This window comes from Ornithorhynchus anatinus, chromosome 8 (genome assembly GCF_004115215.2).
Source record: "Ornithorhynchus anatinus isolate Pmale09 chromosome 8, mOrnAna1.pri.v4, whole genome shotgun sequence".
Classification (NCBI taxonomy): Eukaryota; Metazoa; Chordata; class Mammalia; order Monotremata; family Ornithorhynchidae; genus Ornithorhynchus; species Ornithorhynchus anatinus.
Window position 1 is genome coordinate 25,758,100 of NC_041735.1, and position 19,383 is coordinate 25,777,482.

A 19,383-nucleotide genomic window follows, 5' to 3' on the forward strand; every position below is an offset into this window, starting at 1 on the left:
AAACCCCATTTTTCCACATCTCCCACTCCCTTCTGCATCACCCTCACCTTGCTCCCTTTGCTCTTCCCTCCCCTCCAGCCCCTCAGCACTTATGTATATATATGTATTTTATTTATTTGTATTGACGCCTATTTGTATTGATGTCTCTCCCCCTTGCCCCCCGCTACCCCCAGTCTGAGCTGGTCACTGTTCACTCTTGTATTTTCTCAAGTGCTTAGTACAGTGCTCTGTACACAGTAAGGACTTAATAAATAAGATTGGATGAGTGAATGAATGCATCAATCCTGTGGTGAGATTATGGCATGTTTACCTTCAGCCAAAAAAAGAGTGCTTAGTTTAATTGTTGGCTTGAACCAGAGGAAAACAAATATTGACTATTAAGTCTAACAGTTTGAGTTAGTATCTGCCTTTTTGGGGGTAAAGCTGGGTTACCTAATGAAAACCTCTCTAGCATGTGGATATAATGGGTTGCAGTTACTTCTTGCCCATCCCCTCATGTTTCTCAAAATCTTGAAAATGGCTCTTTTCCCCACCAATCCAAACACTGCCCTCCTGACTTTCTCTATCTGCTTCTTATTCCCTAATGAGTGTAGACACCGCCCCCCCCCCCCCCCTTGGTAAATCTAGAATGATCTGTCCCTTGTTTTCATACAGGAGACATTGCCAGAAGGAGAAGATTCGGATGTGAAGCTGATACAGGAGCAACCAAGATCTTCAAACACCCCAAAGTGTAAGAAGGGCTTTCTGTTCTCTGTAAACACACTCTGCTTTCAAGTTGTTGTTGTTCTGTGTACACAACCTTAGGGGCAGGGAAAATGTCTCCCAACTCTGCCATACTGGACTCTCCCATATACTTAGTTCAGTGCTCCGCACACATTAAGTGCTCAATAAATACCATTGATTGTGTTTTGGGATTCAAAGGGAGAGAGGTCTCATTCTGTCTCCTTTCTTATTCCGTTGCAATAGAGATGCTTGTCTGGTGAGGGGGTGGGCAGTAGGGAGAGAAACGAGCCTATGAGGAGGCTGGGTGTCAAAATGAATTGCATTTTCCTCTGGTTTCTCATTCCCTTATCCTTGATCAATGTTTCAGAGTCAGAGGCCCTGGGTTCTAATCCTGGGTCTGCTATATACCTGTTGTGTGACCTTGGGCAAGTCACTTAACTTCTCTGTGCCTCAGTTCCTTCATCTGCAAATGGGGATTCTATACTTCTTCTCCCTCCTATCCCCATGTGGGATCTGATTTTCTTGTATCTATCCCAGCACAGCGCTTGACATATAGTAAGTGCTTAAGAAATACCACGGTTATAGTTATTATTATTTCCCTTCTATGTCTTGAGAGTCTTCCCTTGTTGATCCTGAGTCCAGAACCCACTTCTCTTAGCTCAGTAAGCAAAAAGAGAACAGTCATTCCGCTGTAACCATCTGCCCTGAGGGGTCTTTGGGTATTTCCAGACTGTATAGACCTGGTATTGGCTGTGACCTATTCCCTGACAAGAGAACCTAAGTTCCACTTCCTTCCCTGTCACCTCCTCTCCACCAGAACAATCTCTGCTGCTCTGCGGGGAACGACTGTGGCCTGATCCATTCTGTGCGGTCCTGCAAGAGACAGTGTCGTGCCCTTGGCCGTGACCGCCACTCGCAACTTCCCCATTATGGAATGAGGAAGGGGGAGAGGAAGTTTCGGCTGCCCTCCCTGCTCTTCTCAGTGACCCACCTGTTCTGGGAAAGCTCCCCTAACCAGAATCCGTCACGGAGTCGTAGGTCCCAGACACGCTTCATCAGAAGCAGCGTTGCCTAGTGGGTAGTGCAAGGGTCTGGGAGTCAGAAGGACCTGGGTTCTAATGCCTGCTCTGCCACTCGTCTGCTGTGTGATCTTGGGCAAGTCACTTCACTTCTTCTCCGGGCACCAGGTTCCTCGCCTGCAAAATGGGGATGAAGACCGTGAGCCACATGTGGGACACGGATTGTGTCCAACCCGATTAGCTTATATCTACCTCAGAGCTTAGCACAGTGCCTGGCACATAGTAAGTGCTTAACATATTCCATTTAAAAAAAAGTGGCTTGTAAAGTTGAGATTCCTGTGAAAGTGAGAAGCTTCCAGCCAACTTCTGTCTTTGTTTCTTCCCATTCAAAACAATGATTTATTATGACCTGCCCTTCCTGGCTCCTCCTCCTGATTGATTTCTCCAGGCCGGATCTGATTGGTGGACAAAATCTACCTGTCGAGTGTCCACCGTGCCCTTCCTCCGATTGGTCCCCCACATCAATGACACCCGTCCCCTCAGGTTGAGAAGGGACTGCGATCACCCGTCATGGCCCCTCTACAGGCAGGCTGGAATCTTGGCCCCTGGGTTCTGACGGGTGAAAGTGTGAACGCCACATCCGAGTTTGGCATAGGAGCACGGAAGTCAGCTTGGCTGTGATTCAAACAAATCCGTGTTCACGATCTCTGGGTCCAGACATTGGGAATACAAAGGTGGCTTGTTTTCCTGGAATGACCTCTTCCTTCTGGAAGGCCAGTGGCAGAATTGGGGGAACATGAATCCCTTCTTGAGTCCAAGTCAATGAAGTGAAGATCAGAGCAGCTTTTCTGATCATAACTGGAGCCATTTATTCTCCCTCAGCCCCCCAACACTTATATATCTGTAATTTCTTAATTTATATTAGTACACGTCTCCCCTCTAGACTGTAAGCTCCTTGTGGGCAGGGAAGGTGTCAATCAACTCCATCATTCACTCAATAGTATTTATCGAGCGCTTACTATGTGCAGAGCACTGAGCACTTGGAATGAACAAATCGGTAACAGAGGCAGTCCCTGCCCTGTGACGGACTTACAGTCTAATCGGGGGAGACAGACAAGAACAATCATATTGTACTCTCCCAAGCGAGTAGTATATTGCTCTGCACACAATAAGCATTCAATAAATATGGCTGATTCTGCAGGGAGAATCTTCCTCTTCCTCACCAGCCTCTAAGGACTGGGAATTTTGGGCCCAATCTTTTAGCCATAGCTCTTGGAATCGGCATTCTCATGGAGCTTAAAAGGAAAAGTAGACCCTCATTTTGGTTCAGGACAACAGCATCGAGGCAACAGCATCGAGGACACGATGACTATCAGTGTAGCATTTCACTGTTTACAGTCTTAGAAGATTGAGACATACTGCTTTATCAAACAATGGTATTTACTGAGAGCTACCTGTGTGGAGGGCCCTCTACTAAGCACTTGGGAGAGTACAATGCAGAAGAGTTGGTAGGCACATTCCCTGCCAACCACGAGCTTAGAGCTTAGAATAAAACTCAATGCCTTAATTGTAAAAAAAAAAAAAAAATCCAGTAGCCAAATGGAAGGAAATGCATAGTGCTCAAAATGCCAAACTGAGCTGCAGTGGCTCAGGCTACAGATTGGCATCCAGCTGTCTATTGTGCCAAAGATGAGGGAGTTTGAAATCAGGGCATGGCTCCAATAGCTCACTTATTTATCTTGTAATTTTTTTAAATTTTTTGTTAAGTGTTTACTAGGTGCCACGTGCCGGGATAGACACAAGATGATCAGGTTGGACACGGTCCATGTCCCACATGGGGTTCACAGTCTTAATCCTCATTTTACAGATGAAGTAACTGAGGCACAGATAAGTAAAGTGACTTGCCCAAGGTCACACAGACATGTGGCAGAGCCAGAATTAGAACCCAGGTCCTTCTGATTTCCAGGCCCATGCTCTATCCACTAGGCCATGCTGCTTCCCATAGAACTTACAATGTGCCAGACCCTGAACTAAGCACTGGGATAGCTACAAGCTAATCAGGTTGGGCACAGTCCATGTCCCACATGGGGCTCCCAGACTCAATCCCTATTTTTCAGATGAGGCAACTGAGGCCCAAGGAGTTAAGTGACTTGCCCAGGGTTAAAGAGCAGATATGTGGCAGGGCTGGTATTAGAACCTAGATCCTCCAACTCCCAGCTTCCACTAGACCACGCTGCATCTCGACTGTGCTGAAATATATAGGTTCTGCATCATCCTTCAAAGGAACAGCTAGAGCCTGGAATTTCTGCTGGAATTTCCAGGTTGCTGTTTTCAATTGGAATTTACTTGAGTTCTTTGATTTTTTTTATAGAGGTCAAACCATAGTGAAATACACTTCCATGTGGGCAAAGCTAAGTTCCAGGCAAATGCATTTTTTTTTTTTTGCATGTGGAAGTGTCTTGTCTAGGGAGATGTTTCATATTGGCACTTAGCAAAAGAAGTCCAGTTATATAAATGACTACAGGGTACTTCCCCTTCTTGTTCTCCCTCATCCCTGCTCCACTACAGCAGCGTGGCCTAGTGGAAAGAGCACAGGCCTGGGAATCAGGACCTGGGTTCTAATCCCAGCTCTGCCATGAACCTGCTGTGTGACCTTGGGCAAGTCACTTAATTTATACACGCCTCAGTTTCCTCTTCTGCAAAATGGGGATTCGACACCTGTTCTCCCTCCGACTTGGAATGTGAGCCGCTAGTGGGATTTGATTATTTTGTATCTACCCGAGCGCTCATTACAGTGCTTGGCACATAGTAAGAGCTTGATAAATGCTATTTCTATTATTATTAGTCCTCACTCGAAGGCAGCAAGGATACTAATATCTGGTATGATACGAGTCAGTTCCCACCCTTCCCACCAAGAAGTAATAATAATTATGGTATTTGTTAAATGTTTACAATGTGTCAAAACTGTTCTAAGTCCTGCTACAACGTAATCTGGTCTGTCCAGTCTAAATAGGAGGGAGGGGGACTTGATTCCCATTTTACAAATGAGGTAACTGAGGCAAAGAGAAGTGAAGTGGCGTGCCCAACATCACGCAGCAGACGAGTGGCAGAGATAGGATTAAGACCCAGGCTCTCTGGCTCCCGGGACCGTGCTCTTTCCACTGAGCGACAGTGCTTCACAGAAGTGGTAGAGAAGCGAGTGAGACTGGAGACTACGCTGATAGGCCTTAAGGAGGCTTATGATAAAGAGCAGGGGAGGCCCTCATCCTGTGAGAAATAACCAAAGATGAGGCTGACCAACTGGGACAGGGGAGCAGCCCGGGGAATGACTTTGCATTCTACCTAGGAAATTGTCGTGATGTCATCTTCGGTATCATTTTTGGTGTCATCTCTCCCCAGCCTCCCTGGTAGGAGTCGTCGAGTGTCTTGGTGTCTGTGTTGAGGGAAGATTCCCTTCTGACTGGGGACTTTTCTGTGGTCTCTTGGCAGTGGCAGGACCAACTGGACTCCAGGATTTTCCCTGCAGCCTTTGGGCCTCTGGCCGCGAGGAAACATTCAACACCGACTCTGCCTATTCAGAACAAGCAGCTGTGCTGCAGAGAGCCTCTCTCCCACGGGAAGCCATCCGGATCAAGGATGAAAGCTCGTTGCCTGTAAGGGAAAAACTTCGACTTGGGTACACCTTGCTTTATGTGGCTCTGAGCCTCTGGGAAGTGTTAATGTTGTGGCTTAAAATGAGGGAATTTAGAATGTTTATCAACCTAGCAGACTGGCTCAGAAATCTACAGGCCTGCAGAAGTCACCAGTCACCCAAATATCCCGGACCACTCTCCCTCACCACCGACCTCCTCCCGTCTGTCTTCTCACCAGTCACTTGCTGCTTCTCATACCTCCGAGAAAGAGAACCCAGCCCTGTATGTGGAATTATATCGATCCCTTCAGAATGAGCTGGACTGAGTCCAACCTCTAAAGGGAGGCAGATCTTTCAAACTTTGCAGCATATGGGTGAGTGCGACGTTGCCAATCCGCTGTTCTCGGATCACATCCTCTTCCTTTCGGAGAAGCAGCGTGGCCTAGTGGAGAGAGCACGGGCTTAGGAGTCAGAGGACCTGAGTTCTAATTCTGGCTCTTCCCCGTGTGACCTTGGGCAAGTCATTTAACTTCTCTGACCCTCAGTTTCCTCATCTGTAAAATGGGGATCCAATACCTATTGCCCTCTCCCCCTTAAACTGTTAGGCCACTGTGGGACATGGTTTGCAGCTAACCTAATTTAGTTGTCTGTACCCCAGGGCTTTGAACAGTATTTGACACATAGTTGACACTCCACAGATCCTATTATTATTATTTTTGATTTTTGGAAAAATCAGTTTGTTTTTTTCTAAGCCAAAAGTCAGAAATTCTTAGGCATCACTAATTTTCATCTCTTCTCTGTGTAGAAATTTAGAATTCCCAAGGGCAGACTGGGCGTCACACGAATTGGAGACTTATCTCCTCAAGATATGAAGAAGATCCCCACCTTGGCTCTGATTGAGCTCACCGCTCTCTGCGATATCTTGGGATTGGACTTGAAGAGAAACAAAGCAGGAAAACGGAAAGCCACAGGTCAGCTCTCTGCAATCTACTCCGAAGCCTGAGTTTGGGTTGGAAAAGTCCCCCCGTTTGCTCTGTCTTTCTCTAGTTGGAGAATTATGTGGGGAGGGTGCTCTGGGAGATGCTGGCTTTCGATATGAGTGGCTTGTTTCTGTGACTTTTCTGGATTTAGTTTTAGAGCACGGGTGTAACCTTGGGATCGCAGCTCTCTTGAATCGATAGGATAAACTGCCAATTTTGCCTAGGATTGCTTACAAATTAGTAGTAGCGGTTGCTAAATTGTGTGGCCCAAAGGAATTAATAGCCAATTAGACTTTCTAAGCTTATCTCTTCTCAGTGCTCATCCTAGTTGGATGTCGGTCTTAATGACCCTTTCTCCAAGTTAGCACCTGCCAGACAAAAGCTTCCCTCTTTAAATTTTTCACCGAGAAACCTGAAGGCAGAGGGATCCTACTGAATATAATTTTTTAAAACCAGGAGAGGAAGGATGAAAATGGAGGATCAGTCTGCAAATATCAGCTTTAAAGAGGTTCAGCTGAACCTGACTACGTCTCAGGGCAGAAGAAAAGGACAGATTGATGTGTAATTTTACGCTGATGATCACACTTAGAACAGTGCCAGTGCTTAGAACAGTGCTTGGCACATAGTAAGTGCTTAACTAATACCATAATTATTACTATTAAAAGATGATGGGAATGGGCATTTATAAATAGGGTTTCCTAAATTCCTCCTCCTCTCTCCAGTTTAGTGCTCCTGTAAGGGAAAAGTTGAGAATCTTATTGAATGGGTTTTTTTTCTGAAGTTTGTTTAATCCTGTCTATTGATTAATGGGAATGAATAGAGGCATTTGGGAATTTGGGACTTGATGCAATTCTACCTTGAAAATACCTGCTTTTCCCCCTAGCTGTTTATCGACTTACTATGTTTAGGTTGCTGGGCTTTAAAAGATTTATTAAGATCCTTGTGTTCAAAAACCTAGGGCTAGCTCTTGGTGCTGTAATTGTAGAATCCTCCAATTAATTCCCCTAAGGTACTGTGCACCAGGGCTCTTTGACTTATCACTTAAAGAAGAAGGAGGTAACTCAAGGTGCTTCTCTCGCTACAGAAAAACGGCTCTTTGGAGTTCCGCTAAGCACTTTATTGGAAACCGATCAAAAAGTCATTCCCAACACTCAGGTCCCATTGATTCTTCAAGCAGTAAGTTCCCTCTCGTTTTCATTTGGGGACTCTCTCAGGTGGTTTCTTAGGAGCGTTTCAAAGGGCAGCTTTGCCAACTGATAATAAGGAATGATTGTCTGCTTGTTTGCATTATGTGTTTTGGATAGAACTGGAGACTTAGTGGATGTGTGTGTGTGGATAAAAAGACATTATGACTTTAGAAGAAATGATGTTGCACAAGAGGGCGACTTCAGTCGAGGGTTAAGAGCATAACCAGGGTTTTTGGGGATATGAGGGTCTTGGTGATCCTAAGCCCTGTGCTAAGAAAGAACTGACTGTATCCAACGAGGGATCTGCCACTCCTGATTTTTAGTATTCAGGGTACAAGTTGTGACCATTTTTGATCATCCTGCACCTTGATGTCAATAAGTGGTACTTATTGACTTATTTAGTGCTTACTGTGTGCAGAGCACTGTACTAAGTGCTTGGGAAAGTACAACAAAGTGGAGTTGGTAGACACAATTCTTGTCCGCAGGAAGCTTCAGGGAAAGCCAGATGTTAAATAAATTAGAGAGAGGGAAATAGAATTTAAGGCTATGTACAGAAGTGCTGAGGGACTGGGGTGAGTATCAAAGTGCTTAAGGAGCACACAGCTAAGTGCGTAGATGATACAGAAGGATGGGTGGATAGGGGAAGGTCTCTTGGAGGAGAAGCTATTTTTGGAGTGTTTTGAAGATGAGGAGAACGATGGACTGCTGGATGTGAAGTGGGAGAGAGTTCCAAGCCCGAGGGAGGATGTTAGGCAAGGGGTCGGTGGTGGGATAGATGAGATTTAGATACAGAGAATAGGTTGATTTTTATTTCCAGAATTTCACATTTTGGTATTTAAGATACTGGTTTCAATTTTCTCCCAGTTGTTGTGGTGCTTGGAAAAGAGAGGGCTGGATACCGAAGGCATTTTGAGAGTCTGTGGGTCCCAAACCCGGATTAAGGTAAGGTATGGTGTGGATATTTAAAATTGTGAGGTTTTGTTTTCTCTATGGGCTGCAATGCGCCTAGGTTCATAGGTGCTAAAACTAAGGTGAACCTGACGATTCCCCTAAAATCTGAAGTCAAAGTGTTTTTTGTTTTTTGTTTAAATCGATACTCAATTCTCTATAGGTCTCCTTTCCTATTTATATCAGTTTCCTTAATGGACACCCAAATCTTTACCTCCCAAAACACAAACTTTAAAAAACTGTTTCCTACAGCAATGTGGTAGGAAGTTGCTGGAAATTCAGTTAATAAGTAAGACTCCTCAAGACAGGTAATAATAATAATAATTGTGATATTTGTTAAGCACTTACTATATGTCAAGCTCTGTACTAAGCATTGGAGTAGATACAAGATAATCAGATCCTACATGGGATTTACAGTCTACACAGGAGGGAGAATAGGTATTGCAGATGAGGGAATTGAGGCCCAGAGAAGTGAAATGACTTACCCAAGGTCACAAAGCAGGTCTGTGGCAGAGCTGGGATTAGAACCGAGGTCCTCTAACTCTCAGGCATATGCTCTTCCCACTAGGCCATGCTGTTTCTCTACAGAGATAAAAATATGAGCCAACATGTACATATCCCCTTTTCCTTCCTCATATCTGCAATTTATTTTAGTGTCAGTCTTCCCCACATGATTATAAGCTCCTTTAGGGCAGATTGATATCTTGTAATTCTGTTATACTCTCGCAAGAGCTTAGAACGGTACTTTGCTCGAAGCGAGTACTCAGTAAATACTACTGACTGAGAGGCTGTGATTTGTGGAGCTGTGATCAGAGCCCAGGATTCCTGACGCTCAGGCCCACACTCTCTCCACCAACCCAAGCTGCCTCACTTTTATCGAATATCTCCGAGGACCAGCCCTTCTTGTGGGAAGGGCGGAGAAATTGCTCTTGGTTGTTTGCTTTCCCAAGTCTGGCTCTGGCCCTTGTGACATGGTAGCCAGCGGGGAGAGAGTGAAACGTAGCAATTTATAGCATACAGTTCCCAGAGAATATTTCTGTACAGTGATTTAGGTTGTGATTGGAAATTGAGGCTTGGTCTTCTCAGTGGTGAAAGTAGCACAAAATCCTCATCCTGGTTTCAGAGTGACAGCCACGGTCACTATTCTGGGGATCCCTGTGAGTCCCATGTGGAGACAGGGATTGTGTCCAACTGATTCTTTTTCTAAAATGGTATTTCTTGAGCACTTACTACATGCCAGGCACTGTGCTTAGTCCTGGCATAGACACAAGCTAATCAGGTTGGATACAGCTTTTCTGTTCCACATAGAGCTCACAGTCTTAATCCTGATTGTAGTCACTTCTCTGTGCCTCTGTTACCTCATCTGTAAAATGGAGATTGAAACTGTGCTAGCCCCACATGGGTCAGGGACTGTGTCCAATTCGATTTGCTTATATCCCCTCCCGTGCTTATTACAGTGTCTGGTGCATACTAAGCACTTAAATGCTATCCTTATTAAATTCCATCATTAATATCGTACAGATGAGGTAACTGAGGCACAGAAAAGTTAGGTGACTTGCCCAAGGTCACACCTCAGGCAAGTGGTGGAGCCGGATTTAGAACCCAGGTCCTCCGACTCCCAGGTCCGTGCTATTTGTGCTATTTCCGCTAGGCCACGTTGCCTCTCTTGTATCTACCTCAGTGTTTAGTACAGTATTTAGCGCTTAACAGGTACTGCAGTTGTTATTACCCTCTCCAGTTGCTGTTAGATCTCTTCCTTCTCATTCCCCCCTCCCGTAACTCAGTTTTTCTGGGCACCGTTACTCCAGCCCGAATTTCCTTTGCTATCTCTCTGTCTCCTGCCTTCCACCCTGTTCACCTATCAAAACTTGGCAGGTTCCAGCTAATGCTCTAAAAGTCTTCCAAGCCCCACGACAGCTAGATACAGCCGTAGCACCTGCTCATGCTAGTGAAACCATTTGAACGAGAGGGTTTAGCATGGGCTGAGGCTGCCGCTTTAGTTTCAGGGTTGGCTCCTATCAGCCGTGACTACCTCCGCCCGAGAGTTTAGAGACACGTTGAGTTGTGGTGGCCGCTTGTGTCACCTCAGCCCCAAGCAAGTCAAGGAAAACATCTATGAGATGGGGAGGGAATACATCCGCCAACATTATGGCATTGTACTCACCTGAGCGCTTAGTATAGTGCTCCGCACACGACAAGTGCTCAATAAATGCCACTGATTGAGGGATGCGGATTGTCCCGCTGTAGACTGTAAGTTCTTCGTGGGCAGGAATAGCGTCTGCCAACTTGACGTACTCTACTTGCCCATTTATTCACAGAAAATAGTCTGCCAAGAGAGGCTTGGCTACCAGTGTTGTGGTGCTTCTTCTTCACTCTACCCTCTCCTTGCCCTATTGCCCACGTCTCTTTATTCCAGCAATTTCAGAGTCTGCTAGATGCAGGCCACTCGACTCTAGACTGTAAGCTCATTATGGGCAGGCAATGTGTCTGTTGATTATTGTATACTGTACTCTCCCAAGTGCTTAGTACAGTGAGTGCTCAAATACGATTGAATGAATGAGGAGAAGGAGAAGGCGTTATAGTGGGCAGTGCTGGGAAAGAATACCAGCTCGGGAATTAGACATGGTCGCTATCTCTTGAGAGGTTCACAATCTGAAAATCAAAAGGGGAAAAGGGGACGGGCCATGGTGAGAATCTGAGGGTCTCTCTCTCTCCCATGTGGGACAGGGATCGTGCCCAACCTGCAAATTCAAAGAAAGCAGCACCGTGCCCCAGCACATAGAAAAGTGGTGGGCACATCCCCGCTTCCCAGACCCATAGTACTTATGTACATATCTGTCATTTATTTATTTACATTGATGTCTGTCTCCTTCCCCTCCTCCCCAAGACTGTAAGCTCATTGTGAGCGGTGAATGTGTCCATTTATTTATCTCCCAAGCGCTTAATACAGCGCTCTGCCCACGGTAAATGTTCATTAAATATGACAAAATGAATGAAAATAGGAAGCGTTTAACAAACGCCATAAACGGATAAATAAATTTTCCTTCCCTCTCCAGAGCCTGGAGCAAAAGCTGGAAAACGATTTCTACGCCGGCCTCTTCAGCTGGGACGACGTCCACCAGAATGACGTGTCGGGTTTACTCAAGAGGTTCATTCGGGAGCTCCCCACCCCGCTGCTCACAGCCGAGTACCTGCCTGCCTTCGCCGCCGTGCAGAGTGAGTTCAGCTGGGTCCTGAGGCCGGCGAGGGGGAAAGACGGGGTGTGCAGGGGTTGTACGAGCCTCAGTGCCCAACCAGGACCAGGGGAGGGTAGTGACCGGTATCAGAGCCCCGTCAATCCGCCTTTGTCTAGCTTGCGGGAAATGCAGCGGGCTTTTGCAGGACAGACATTTGTCGTCTAAGGTCTTTCTGAAGGGAAAAATTCTCATTTATTAGGAATAATAATTGGGGTTACTATGTGCCAAGCACTGTTCTGAGCTCTGGGGTAGGTACGAAGTAATCAATTTGGACACAGTCCCTGTCCCACATGGGGCTCACAGTCTTAATCCCCATTTTACAGATGAAGCAGTGTGGTCTAATGGATAGAGCACTGGGATGGGAGTCAGAAGGACCTGGGCTATAACCCTGACTCCACCACTTGTCTGCTGTGGGGCCTTGGGCAAAGTCACTTCACTTCTCTCTGCCTCAGTTACCACATCTGTCCAACCGAGTTACCTCGTATCTACTCCAGCACTTTGTAGAGTGCTTGGCACTTAATAAGCACGTAACAAATAGCACAGTTATTAGGTAACTGAGGCACACAGCAGACACGTGGCGGAGCCAGGATTAGGGCCCACATCCTTTGACTTCCGGGCCACGGGGTCTTTCCACTAGGCCACGCTGGAGGGGAGGAATGGGAAGATAGGTTTATACTTTTCAAGTCCTGATGCCCTTCAGTATTATCTGACATATCTGTGGTTTAGGAGGCCTACCAGATTTCATTGGTTTTTTGCCATGTGGCCGATCCTCCCAAGGGCATGTGTGGGGTACTTTCCTTTCCACCTTCATTAAGACCACAGGAAATGAAGAGATGTCCCTCAGCTCCCACTTCTTGCCCGCCCTCCCTCCTCAAATCACACTTCTCCTCTTCAAAGCCCCACTGAAGGCTCACCTCCTCCAGGAGGCCTTCCCAGACTAAGCCCCCCTTTTTCTCTGCTCCCATCACCCCGACTTGCTCCCATTGCACTACTTCCCCCCCACAGCATATTTATGTATTTTAGAATTCTCTTTATATTAATGATGTGTATATATCTATAATGATATTGATATCGATGCTGTCGACACCTGTTTGGATGCCTGTCTCCCCCCTTCTAGACTGTGAGCCGTTGTGGCTCAGTGGAAAGAGCCCGGGCTTCGGAGTCAGAGGTCATGGGTTCGACTCCCGGCTCTGCCACTTGTCAGCTGTGTGACGGTGGGCATGTCACTTCTCTGGGCCTCAGTTACCTCATCTGTAAAATGGGGATTAACCGTGAGCCTCACGTGGGGCAACCTGATGACCCTGTATCTCCCCCAGCTCTTAGAACGGTGCTCTGCACATAGTAAGCGCTTAACAAATACCAACATTATTATCATTATTGTCTCTATTTGTTGCCGAGTTGTACTTTCCAAGCTCTTAATACGGTGCCCTGCATACAGTAAGCACTCAGTAAATACAATTGGTTGAATGAACGAAAGAAGGATTGAATGCAGTATTCTCAAATGTTCTTGCTAACCCCATTTTGATTGAATGTTTTTCTCTTAGACCTTTCCTGGGAGGAAAACTCTGGAATCAGATAGACTCTAGACTGAGCTCGTTGTGGGCAGAAATGTGTCTGTTATATTGCACTCTCTCTAGCACTTTTTACAGTACTTTGCACACAGTAAGCACTCAAAAAATATGACTGACCGAATGAATGGATGAATGAATGAAAGATAGCGCGTATGTGTGTTCTTCTAGAAGAACACCAAGAAATACCGTTCCCTCCAGCGGGGTCTTCCCCTTCTCCTTCCAGCATCTCGGTTATTTCATCCTTCAGAACAACTGCTGCAGTGCCAGTTCGATTATCGATCCATCGGTGATATTGATTGAGTGCTTACTAAGTGCATAGCACCATACTGAGTCCTTGGGAGAGAATACAGCGTGACTAGAGAAGCAGCGTGGCTCAGTGGAAAGAGCACGGGCTTTGGAGTCAGAGATCATGGGTTCGAATCCCGGCTCTGCCACTTGTCAGCTGTGTGACTTTGGGCAAGTCACTTAACTTCTCGGTGCCTCAGTTACCTCATCTGTAAAATGCGGATTAACACTGTGAGCCCCACGTGGGACAACCTGATTCCCTTGTGTCTACCCCAGCGCTTAGAACAGTGCTCTGCACATAGTAAGCGCTTAACAAATACCAACATTATTATCATTATTATTATTATTACAACAAACAGAATTAGCAGACACTGCTAATTCACTGTCTGAATTTACTGTCTATAGTGCCCTTATGAGATTTATTTTTAATTACTGTATTAAGAGAATCATTGAACTGTAAAGTCCTCCTCTAGACTGTAAGCTCCTTGTAGGCAGGGATCACGTCTACCAACTTTATTTTCTTATACTCTGCCAAGCATTCTGTACAGCGCTCTGTACACAGTAAGTGCTCAGTGCCGTTGATTCTCTTGTGGTTGTGAAAATGAATGACTGCTAATTTACTAATGACAAAAACAGCATAGTCTAGTGGATGGAGCACAGGCCTGGGAGTCAGAAGGACCTGGGTTCTAATCCCGACTCCACCACCTGTCTGTTGCGTGACCTTGGGCAAGTCATTTCACTTCTCCGTGCTGTAGTTCCCTCATATGTAAAACGGGGAATAAGAGGGTGATCCCCATGGGAGTCAGGGACTGTGCCCAACCTGATTAGCCTGTATCTACCCAGTGCTTATTACAACGCCTGGCATATAGTAAGCACTTAACAAGTACCTTTTAAACAAGGAACATCTTGGACAAGTGTCATCTAATGAATACTGTGCATGTCCCTGCACATCTCCTGGATTTTAACTACTTCTAGAGTAAACTTTCTCCAGATTCAATTACTGTGTAACTCCTCTCCCAAGCACTTAGCCTTGCACACAGTAAGCGCTCAATCAATATCATTAATTGATTGATGATCAAATTGATAATCGAGTTGCTCTGAAGGGTGAAATAACCGAGATGCGGGGAAGGAGAAGACCCAAATCACGAAGCTGAGAAAATTACTTTTCTAGTGCGGGATAACAGTTTGACTCTGCTCTCTGGTGGTGTCCTCTATCACTGCACTCTCCCTTTCCTGCTCCTCTTCTCCGTCACCCAAGTCGCATCCATCATCTGGCAAGGGAAAATATAATAAACGCCTCCCCTTCCCCCGTCTTTGCCAGATACGCTGCTAAACAACAAGGCCATCGTGTGAAAATAATCCCTGTGGGTAGGAGGCGGAGGAAGAGGATATAAGATACTGTTTGTGTTAGCAGCCTCCAGTGGGACGCTCATTCTAGACCGACTGAGACATAACGCTATCATGATATCACCTGAACGTTTTTATGGTTTTTAAGTGCTTACTAAGTAACAGGCACTGTACTAAATGCTGGGGTAAATACAATTTAAGCACGTGGGATTCCGTGTCCCACATGGGGCTCACCGTCGTAATCCCCATTTTACAGAGGAGGTAACTGAGGTACAGAGAAGTTAACAGTTTGGCCCAAGGTCACCCAGCAAACAAATGGCTAAATCCTCCTTTCCTCTGCTCCTCCTCCCCTCCCCATCACCCCGACTCTTTCCTTCTGCTCTACCCCCCTCCCCACCCCATAGCACTTGTGTATATATGTACATATTTATTATTGTATTTTTATTAATGATGTGTCTATATCTATAATTCTATTTATATTGATGCTATTGATGCCTGTTTACTTGTTTTGATGTTTGTCTCCCCCCTTCTAGACCGAGAGCCTGTTGTTGGGCAGGGATTGTCTCTATTTGTTGCTGAATTGTACTTTCCAAACACTTAGTACAGTGCTCTGCGCACAGTAAGCGCTCAATAAATGCAGTTGAATGATTGAATGAAATGGCACAGCTGGGATTAGAACCCAGGTCCTTCTGACTCCCAGGGCCCTGCTCTATCCGCTCGACCATGCTGCTTTCTCTTCTCTCTTGCTGTTGACCCCTTGCCCACCTCCTCCCTCTTTCCTGGAACTCCCTCCAACAATCCACCACTTTTCCCATCTTCAAAGCTGTGCTCTAAGATCTCCTCCAAGAAGCCTTCCCTGACTAACCTCTCATCTCCGCCCCTTATTTCCCTTCCTGCTGCATGTCACCTCTCTGCCTAAGTCCGTATGCCCCGAGCCCTTTGATACTCGATCTCTCCCCACCCCAACATCACTCGTGAGCATATCTTTGAATCTTCTGGTGCTTCTTCTACCTGTCATTTATTTTATGTCTGTCTCCCATCTGAGATTGGAAGCTCCGTGAGGGCAGGGATCCATTAGCCCTACTGTACTCTTCCAAGTGCTTTGTATGTGAGCACTCAATAAATGCCATCGATTAATGGAAAGCACAGAGGGTCTATATTTGGGAGTGTTTTGATAACCGACAGAACATGTAGTTGGGATGATGGATATGTGTTCCTCTTAATCCAGATATCCCTGACCTGAAGCAGAGGCTGCAGGCTCTCAATTTGCTCATCTTGATCCTTCCAGAACCCAACAGGAACACCCTGAAGGTAATTCCCTCCCCGCTTCCCCTCAGTACTTAACACGACCGACTCCCCTCTCTCCACACTCCCACGAGCCCCTCACAATTGCAGGCCTGGTTGCGGGAAACTTAGTCACCTTGTGAAGCGGATCTCTTTGGGAGGGAAAAAAATCCACCTGAGGTAACTGCGTTGGTTCTCCACAGTCAAGATTAGATGAAAGCCAGCAGGTGGGTGGAGTGGTGGTGGGGGTGAGATAGGATTATGAATAAATGAGGTTGTTTCTGGCTGATTCTTTAAGATTCAAAGGAATTCCACCCTACTGCCATTCCAGCTTATTTCTTGTCAGGCTGGCAGCTCTCCTGGACCATCACTTGGGCCCTGGGAGAAGAGCAGGCCCAAGTCCAGTTTCCTGACACAGGCTGTGATCTCAGATTCTGTCTCCTCCACTCCTGGGTAGTGGGGAGGCCACATATTCTTCCCCATCTCCCAGGTGGCCCAGAGGGGGTAATGACAGTCCCAAAGTTGCACAACCTGGGTCAGAGCCAGGACTTGTGGTTCTGTGCCCCGTCCCGGGACTGAAATGGGCAGTGTTTGAACCCTGACCCCCAGGAAGGAAGAATGAGAGGATGCTGAGGCTTCTGGGTTGCCCCTGAGCTGAGGGGGATCTGCCAAGCACTGGCGATTCTCTTAGCTGACCCTCTGGCCTCTTTCAGGCCCTGCTGGAGTTTCTCAGCAAAGTGGTTGCCCGGGAGAAGAAGAACAAGATGAATCTATGGAACGTCTCCACGGTGATCGCGCCCAACCTCTTCATGCACAAGGGGCTGCCCAACAAGATCCCGGAGGGGAAGGAGAAGCAGCTGGCCGAGGGGGCGGCCGATTTGGTTCGGATGATGATCCATTACCAGGATCTGCTATGGACGGTAAGTCCCTCCCTCTCCCCTTGGGATCCTGCTCCATCCCAGATGCAGACGACTGCCCCGTTGAGCCCTGGCCAGGTCTGGGTCCGTAGCAAGAATGACTAAATGCGCACGCACACACGCCCAGCCTGATGGTGAGAGTCAACGGTGTGGGTTGGGAGATACAGTGGACACCCTGCTCCACACCATGTGCACGGAAAGACCTCACTGGGACATCAGCTTGCCCCGGTTTTGAATCCACCTCCCGGAATCCCGATGTTCCCAAAGCCTCTAAAGAAGAGCCACCCCCTTCTCCCAGTTGTGACGTCCCACCCCCGGCCGGCTGGTCTCCCTGCTGTGTTGTTTGAGATTGGGCTCCCCTTCCTCTTTAAATCCATACCCCCGCTGGCTGTGTCCTGTGCATAAGATGAAGGAGGTAGACATTTTGGTGAAGGAAATCACACCCTTCTCAGCTCCCAGGGTGCCCCCCAACATAGCAGTTCATGGTAAGGTCACATGATGCTTTTGCCCCCCTGCACCCAGGAGTCTCCCATTTGCACCCACCTGAGTGGCTGCTTGCAGAGGCCCTGGGAGCTGGGGGTCCACTGATGGGGGGCTGGGACAATTGGGTCTGAGACAACAGGGTTAGGATACGTGTGACTGGTGTGGTCAGTCGGAGGCTCCGTGAATCGGTTCCCAGTTGCCCCCCAGTCTCGCGCTAGCCCGTGCTAAAGTAACATCCTGCTGACCCAACAGTTCCCTCTAATCATTGGCTCATTTCCCGCCTATGATTCCTCTCCAGATTCGTTGAGTGTGTTGTCTACACCCGCTTTCTCCTCTTCTTTTCCTCCAATTCTCTCCTTGATCTCTGCCGATCTGGCTTCCATCCCCTTCCCTGCACAGAAACCGCCCTCTCAAAGCTTGCCAGCGATCTCCTTCTTGCCAAATCCAATGGCCTCTACTCCATTTGAATCCTCCTAGACCTCTCAGCTGCCTTGGGCACTGTCCATCACCCCCTTCTCCTAGAAATATTAACCAACTTGGCTTCAGTGACACTCTCCTCTCCTGGTTCTCCTTCTGGCTCTCCAGCCACTCATTCTCAATCTCCTTCACAGGCTTCTCCTCTGCTTCCCATCCCCTAACTGTGGGAGACCTTCAGGGTTCAGTTCTGGGTCCCCTTCTATTCTCCGTCTACACCCACTCCTCTGGAGAACTCATTTACCCCCATGGCTTCAATTACCATTTCTACGTGGATGAGTCTCAAATCTAGATCTTCAGCCCTGATCTCTGTTCTTCTCTGCAGCCTCACTTTTCCTTCTGCCTTTAGGACATTTCTACTTGGATGTCCCACGCCAATACCTCACACTTAACATGTCCAAAACAGAGCTCCTTATCTTATTCATTCATTCATTCAATCATATTTATTGAACACTTACTGAGTGCAGAGCACTGTACTAAGCACTTGGAAAGAACAATTCGGCAACAAATAGAGACACTCCCTATCCCAAAATGGACCCAAACCCTGTTGTCCTCCTGACTTTCCCATCACTGTAGACAGCACCACCATCCTCCCTGTCTTACCAGCCTGTACCCTTGGTTTATCCTTCACTCATCTCTCTCATTCATCCCACATATTCAATCTGTCAGCAAATCCCGTTGGTTCATCCTTTTACAACACTGTGAAAATCTGCCCTTTCCTCTCCATCCAAATGGCTACCACATTAATCCAAGCACTTATCCTATCCCACTCCATCAGCATTACTTATCGGCATTACTGCATCAGCCTCCTGCTGACCTCCCTGCCCCCTGTCTCTCCCAACTCCACTCCATATTTAACTCTGCTGCCTGGATAATTTTTCTACAGAAATGTCAGTCCATGTTTCCCCTCTCCTCAACAACCTCCAGTGGTTCCCATTTACCGCCACATCAAACAGAAACTCCTTTCCATTGGCTTTAAATCACTCAATCACCTTGTCCCTCTTACCTTACCTCCCTGATTTCCTACTACAACTCAGGCCACATACTTCACTCTAATGCCAGTCGACTCACTGCACCTTGATCCCTTCTGTCTTGCCACTGACCTCTTGTCCACGTCCTGCCTCTGAGTTGGAATTCCTCCACTCTTCATATCTGACGGACTATCACCCTCCCCACCTTTAAAGCCTTATTGAAGGCATATCTCCTCCAAGAGGCCTTCTCCGACTAGACCCTTATTTCCTCTTCTCTCATTCCCTTTTCTGTCACCCTTTCACTTAGATTCCCCACCCTCTCAGCCC

At 46.9% G+C, this 19,383-nt stretch overlaps 1 protein-coding gene across 4 annotated transcripts in view; it reads left to right on the top strand.

Moving 5' to 3' along the window:
• Window positions 1–19,383, top strand: part of ARHGAP40 (Rho GTPase activating protein 40) — a 90,351-nt gene that overhangs the window by 58,709 nt on the left and 12,259 nt on the right. For all 4 annotated transcript variants that reach the window (XM_029071011.2, XM_029071012.2, XM_029071007.2 and 1 more), the window contains 8 exons: window positions 655–730; window positions 5,232–5,395; window positions 6,179–6,344; window positions 7,438–7,529; window positions 8,405–8,482; window positions 11,545–11,704; window positions 16,156–16,238; window positions 16,925–17,131. In XM_029071011.2, coding sequence (XP_028926844.1) covers window positions 655–730; window positions 5,232–5,395; window positions 6,179–6,344; window positions 7,438–7,529; window positions 8,405–8,482; window positions 11,545–11,704; window positions 16,156–16,238; window positions 16,925–17,131 — 1,026 coding nt within the window. The remainder of the gene's footprint in view (window positions 1–654; window positions 731–5,231; window positions 5,396–6,178; window positions 6,345–7,437; window positions 7,530–8,404; window positions 8,483–11,544; window positions 11,705–16,155; window positions 16,239–16,924; window positions 17,132–19,383) is intronic.